The sequence below is a fragment of the Heterocephalus glaber genome, unplaced genomic scaffold (assembly GCF_053883595.1).
Source record: "Heterocephalus glaber isolate CG9 unplaced genomic scaffold, H.glaber_assembly_v1.0 deba00000896, whole genome shotgun sequence".
NCBI classification, from domain to species: domain Eukaryota; kingdom Metazoa; phylum Chordata; class Mammalia; order Rodentia; family Bathyergidae; genus Heterocephalus; species Heterocephalus glaber.
This window is the reverse complement of record NW_028258170.1, coordinates 2,445,042-2,451,092: the sequence shown is the minus strand read 5'-3', so window position 1 is coordinate 2,451,092 and position 6,051 is coordinate 2,445,042. Positions and strand designations below refer to the sequence as shown.

At 35.9% G+C, this 6,051-nt stretch overlaps 1 protein-coding gene across 1 annotated transcript; it reads left to right on the top strand.

Moving 5' to 3' along the window:
• The first annotated feature begins 4,850 nt into the window (after positions 1 to 4,850).
• LOC101723119 (olfactory receptor 8J3) lies at positions 4,851 to 5,732 on the top strand. The gene is given in 3 exon segments (XM_004869894.2): positions 4,851 to 5,343; positions 5,346 to 5,583; positions 5,585 to 5,732. Coding segments are annotated over 3 exon segments (879 nt in total).
• The last annotated feature ends 319 nt before the right edge of the window (positions 5,733 to 6,051 follow it).

The window sequence follows — 6,051 nt, the reverse complement described above, 5'->3', positions numbered from 1 at the left end:
TTTTCTGATTATACATAAAAGTGTGATCATGCAGTAAAATATGACTTTTTAAATATTAGTTTGTTTTCCTGATAAGAGCTTTCCTCAAATTCCTCTATAACCCATATAAATAAGTTTAAACTAATGTGATAATTTACTTACATATGAATTATTTATTTAATAAATTTTAACCATATATTTACTTTCCAGAGTTTCATTATATTCAACAATGATCTTATAAAGATTTTTTATTTCTGTAATATGATTACTTATATTACTTCCACAGTAGAGATTTCCAGGAGCAAGATTTTGCATAACAAAGAAATCACCTTTTCAACAATTTAGGGGAGTAATGTGAGAGATTTAAAATAGTTCTTCAATTCATAGTGCATGATAATAGTGGAGTCAGAAAAGTTTCTGGATGAGTTTACCTGAAGGACACAGGGAATGGGACAGGCCAGTGCGATGTGTAGACATTGCCTTCTTGTCTCTATGCTAAGGCAGCTGTTGCTTGAAATACTGGTTATACTTGGGACAGAGAAGGCTCATGAAGGCACGGTTGTGTGATTTAGAAAACATCTTCTCTGTAATAGTTGAGTGTGAGACAGATTACTGTGGAGTGCTATTATCCAGCCACCTGCCACTGGAGACTTCTCCAGTTGTCTCCTGTCCAGTCTGCTGCCAATGGACAGTGGCAATGAAATACTACAGCCACCACTACTGTATATCCTCAGTATCAGCCAACAACTTTTCCTATCTAATCACCCTGAACTCTATTCTTTTCTTCTAGTGTTTTAACTCAATTAACTCCATCCTTTCCTGTTGATATTGCAAGCCATTTCCAAGTACTTTATTTGGTCTCCAGAATATTTCACTGCAACCAGCACACCTGGGATGTAGACAAGACACACAGCCACTGGCAGGAGGTAACCACACCAGAATCTTTAATATAACTGGGCCTGTTTTTGGTGTTCTTACAAATTCTCCTCTTCTGTGCAATGTGAATTCATTATATTTTATATAAATGTCCTGTATCTCTACTTGTATATATACATTTTACTAAAAGCTTAATTCCTAAAGGAGGTAATTTATCCATTTACTCCATACACCCAGTCTATACTGCTTGCTGTATATTTATATTACACATTGCATGCATAAAATATAGATATAAAAATATTCAGTAAAACATTTGAAAAGTGCAGTTGTTCATCAGGTAATTCACAGTCATCTTCTCTTATAAAAAGTGTGTTTGAGTCTTTCCTAGCCATTGTCTACACTCTTGTCTCCTCTGAAATGGAAGTATAAAGGAAAGATGAAAAGAATAACTTTATTTTATAAATATTGTTTTTAGAGGATATATTTGTCTTTTAACATCCTCTCTGTATTATCCCTGGAAACAATGACTATGCTAAATCTATTGCCGAATGAAACAGGAGAAAGGCTGACAGAGACAATGTCATTATAAACATACTTTTTATAGATACAGTTTGTCTTAACTTCATTGCTAAATCAAAAGTTCCTAGGTTTCTATCATTACATTTTTTCCAGTAATGAATCTCTAGCTCAAGATGTGATCTTTTGGCAGAAGCAGTTTAATCACTGTCTCCCTCAGATGTCACACAGCTGAACTCAATTCAATAATACAGACTTGGACTTACCCAAGGAAGACTCAAGATGTGGCTGTTCAAATCGCTCCAGAGACCTTGTTAAGGAACCAGCTCCCAGGGGCATCTTCCTCACGGGTGTCCCAGGAAATTCGTGGGTCTGGAGTCACCTGTGACTCAGAGTTACCATCTCAAAGGTTTATAGAGCCCGTCAGCTCTCGTCAATGCCCAGTGCAGCAACCTTCTAAGGAGCTGATTCTCCCAAAGAGGTGGGTGGATAATAGTATTTTTATTTTTGTATCACAGTCTTTAAAAATCCAAACCAGGTCTTAAAATGAGCCATTCTACTCTGGTTTTAGAAGACATTATATATCGCTTCTCAGCCTTTTGGCTAAGATCAAGTTTAGAAGACACTATAAGTTACACATAGTAACCCAATAATATAATACAGGACTTATACTAATGTTGGTCTATAACATTTTTAAGAATACTGGGAATTATATATGAGCCACATACTTATGTTTACAAATTCGAATTGTTGTTATGCCTCATATTTTAAGTAATATATATCACTACTGTAACAAAGGATTTTTGTTCAGTGAAATTGTTTGTCTTCATTTATTGCAGTTGTTGTCTAAAAGTGAATATTTTATATTTTTACCAATGCTCTTAGAAAAGTGGATGTACAAGTACCTAATCTCAAAATTATGTCCCTTCTTGATAACATAACTGTATATTACCAATTTTCTCAAGAAAAATGTCACCTGTGATGACATAAAGCCAAATGCACCAGGTAGTATAAGGTGATCAATGAGATAATTGAACATTTAAATAAATCATATGTCTGGCAATAAAAATGCCTACCAACATTTTAGTTGAAAATATACCAAAAGGAAGGATATTGAGAAGATATTTTAAAAAAACAGACTTTTTAGAAGAGCCATTTGTCTTCCTAAGCTGTTGGAAGGCTTTACTTGTAGCAGCCTAATTGCCAGTTTAATAAGACAAACACTCTATATATTTTCAAAGGGGAAATAAAAACACAGAAAGAAAATATGCATTTCCTGGTTTCTCCTAGCCCAATTAATCTCAAATAAAATGTTCAAAAATAAACTTACTTTCTTTTTATTGTCAATAAAATAGAATCTCTAAATCACAAGTGGGGAAAGGTGAAGAGCCAATGAGGAATGCTGAAGTTACCAAGTACTTGAAAGACTAATCCTACCAGTGTGTTCTAGATTTTAACATTTGATTACCTAAATCTTTAATAAATATTCTGTAACACCCAAAGAATAATATGATGGAAACATTACTTTGGTCACTCAGTCTTAAACCATATACTATTATGTTAAAAAATCCCATCACTAAACTACCCCCCCCCAAAAAAACCCTTGTAAAATCCCAGTGTTGCTGACTCCAACCTGTCATTTCTTGATTCTCTTGCACAACTTGAAGCCTGAACATCTGGAACCCTCCGGTTCTGTTGAAAGGGACATCGTCTTTCAGCACCCAGCTCTCTATTGAGCATCTTCTCTCAATCTCTGCTCTCTCCACTTTGTTCTACACAGCATTCTCTTACCATGGAAATCCCATGACAACTGCCTAAGTGGTGCTGTAGTTTTAAAAACTTCTACTCACTCATGCCCCAGTGCTGGATTTTTCCACTTCCACAAACCACTGTGTCTATAACTGCAGAAGCAATGGATTTAAAACTCAAAGCTGATCACATTAATCTCCTATTTTAATATTTCTCCATGGTTTACAATTCACTTACAGGGGATACTGAAACATGATCCAGTTCCTCTTTTTTTTTCTTCTTTTGGTATCAGGGATTGAACTGGGGACCTTGTGGTTGTGAGGCAGGCGCCAGAACTGCTGAGCTAAACCCCAACCCTAAATTCCTTTAATTCTCTGCTTCTTCATTATGATCCAGTCACATAGTTGAGCTGCTCCTTCCTTCACATTAAAAAATAACTAAATTTTTAAAGCTAATTTCTACTTCAAAGTGGGCTCTGTTCCCATAACCCAGTACCTGGAGTCCTGGACTCTTCTGTGACTCATTAAATGGTGGGTACCTTCTATCAATTTACGATTCACTAAAATGTCACCATCTTAGACAGGATTTCCCTAACATCTCATATGCTATTCTCCCTGGGTATTTTACTGCATCTTCTTGTTTAATTTGCTCATTACACTTAATACACCATAAAATTATCTCCTTTGAATATTTTGTTTTTATAAACTTTTTGTCCTTTTGTTGGAGCAGCAAGTTTATGCAGTGAGGAACAAACGATTTATTTGAACTCATTTAAAAATTTAAAAATCATGTGGCATAGAGTAAAAACTCAATAATAATTTAGTTAATTAACAACTAAGAAAATGAAAAAAGAAACCAAGGGGAAAGAATGATGTAGGTTGAAACAAACATGTCACATGTGCAACAATGTAAGGAGTCATTTTGATCTTCTACCACTGATTTTTCACATTGTCCTTTCTTTTTCTTTTCTCATTGCAGAATGATTTTTCTATTCTTTGTATTAATTTGTTTGGAGAAAGACAGAAAACAGTTTTAGGTGAGGGACTGAGATGACTTCCGTGGGCCATTTTCTATCAACCATGAATGCTAAAGGACTGTAACTGCTCAACTAGGAGCAATTGAACATCCTTGAGCAATCACAGGATGACTCTCAATCATACTGAAATAGGAGATAACAATACACTCAGTATGTATTTTGTATTCATCATAGGAAAGGAACAAAATAAAGGCATTTATCGTTAGAAGAAATCAGAAAAAAAATTATTAAAATGATTTAGTAAAATGAAAAGCAGGTATGTTGTATAAATTATAAAGAAAGTAAATTGTAACAAAATTCCAAAAAAAACAAAAATAATGGAAAAATATTACTAATTATACAAGTCTGTGAGACAAAAAGGAAAAGAATAATAAGAGTGATTGGGAGAAAACCATAACCAGTAAAGAATAACGTCAACAAGTTAAGAAATAATACAATTTTTGTCACTGTAATATTGTAAAAGATTAAAAGGGAATCAAATAGCCTATAAACTGGATCTGAGAACACATATGTATCTTTGTCCAGGATACTAAAATTGAAAATAAGAACAAAATGCATTAAAAGAAAAAAAATAATGATTCAAAGAAATCTCATTCAAGAATTGTGCAAGGCCTCCAATGAAACTACTGAACTATAATTTCTTAAATTTTCTAACTCCTTTTCTTCACTAGACAGATAAATTTCCAACACCTGCATGACCCCAAGAAACATGACCCAGGTCACTGAGTTCATCTTCACAGGGGTCTCAGATCATCCGGAGCTGCAAGGCCCCCACTTCCTTGTCTTCCTGGGCATCTATGTGCTGACCATGGCGGGGAACCTGGGTATCATCACCCTCAGCAGTGTGGACCTCAGACTGCAAACCCTCATGTACTTCTTCCTCCGACATCTGACTCTCATCAACTTGGGCAACTCCACCGTCATCGCCCTGAAAATGCTGAGCAACTTCTTAGCACAGAAGAAAACCATCTCCTACTATGCCTCTGCCATGCAGCTGGCAGGATTCTTGGTTTTCATTGTGGCCCAGGTCTTCATGCTGGCCGCAATGGCCTCCGACCACTACGTGGCCATCTGCATCCCCCTACACTTCATGATGGTGGTGTCTCAGCGGGTCCACCTGCTGCTGGTGTCCCTCACCTACCTCTACAGCCTTTTCACATCCATTGTGTTTATACTTTGTGTGTTTTCCCTTTTTGCTCTTCCAACATCATCAATCATTTTTACTGTGATATTACACCTCTGGTGACATTGGCCTGCTCTGATACATATGTTACAGAAATATTCATCTTTCTCTCTGCAGGGACAAATTTGTTTTTTTCCATGACCATAGTTATAGTTTCCTATTTCAACACTGTTCTGTCTATTTTGAGGATGAGATCATCAGAAGGGAGGAAGAAAGCCTTTTCTACTGGCGGATCACATATGATAGACATTGCTGTTCATATACTTACAGCCCGGGACCAATCACTCCCTGGACACTGATAAAATGGCTTCTGTGTTTTACACACTGGTGATCCCCATGCTGAACCCCATGATCTACAGCCTGCGCAACAAGGATGTGAAGGTTGCCTTATAGAGCTTTGTGACAAATCCCTGCAATTCTTGCAATTAATGTAACTGTACATCTGTTCAGATTAAGCAGACAAGACTATCATTGTCTTCTTTGATATAACAAAAATAAGAGCCAAATGAAGACCTTTACATCATGCCATCTTTATAACAATTGTGGTTATGATTTGGAGAAAAAATAATTTAAAAAATAAGCTGAGAATCTTTAATTGTGAGTAGTAAAATAGAAATTACTATTCCTAAAGGTGCTATTCCTTACTTTGCAATGAAGTAGGCAGGGAATGTTTCTTGAAGAAATATTTCCTTTCAGGCACAAGAAAAGACAT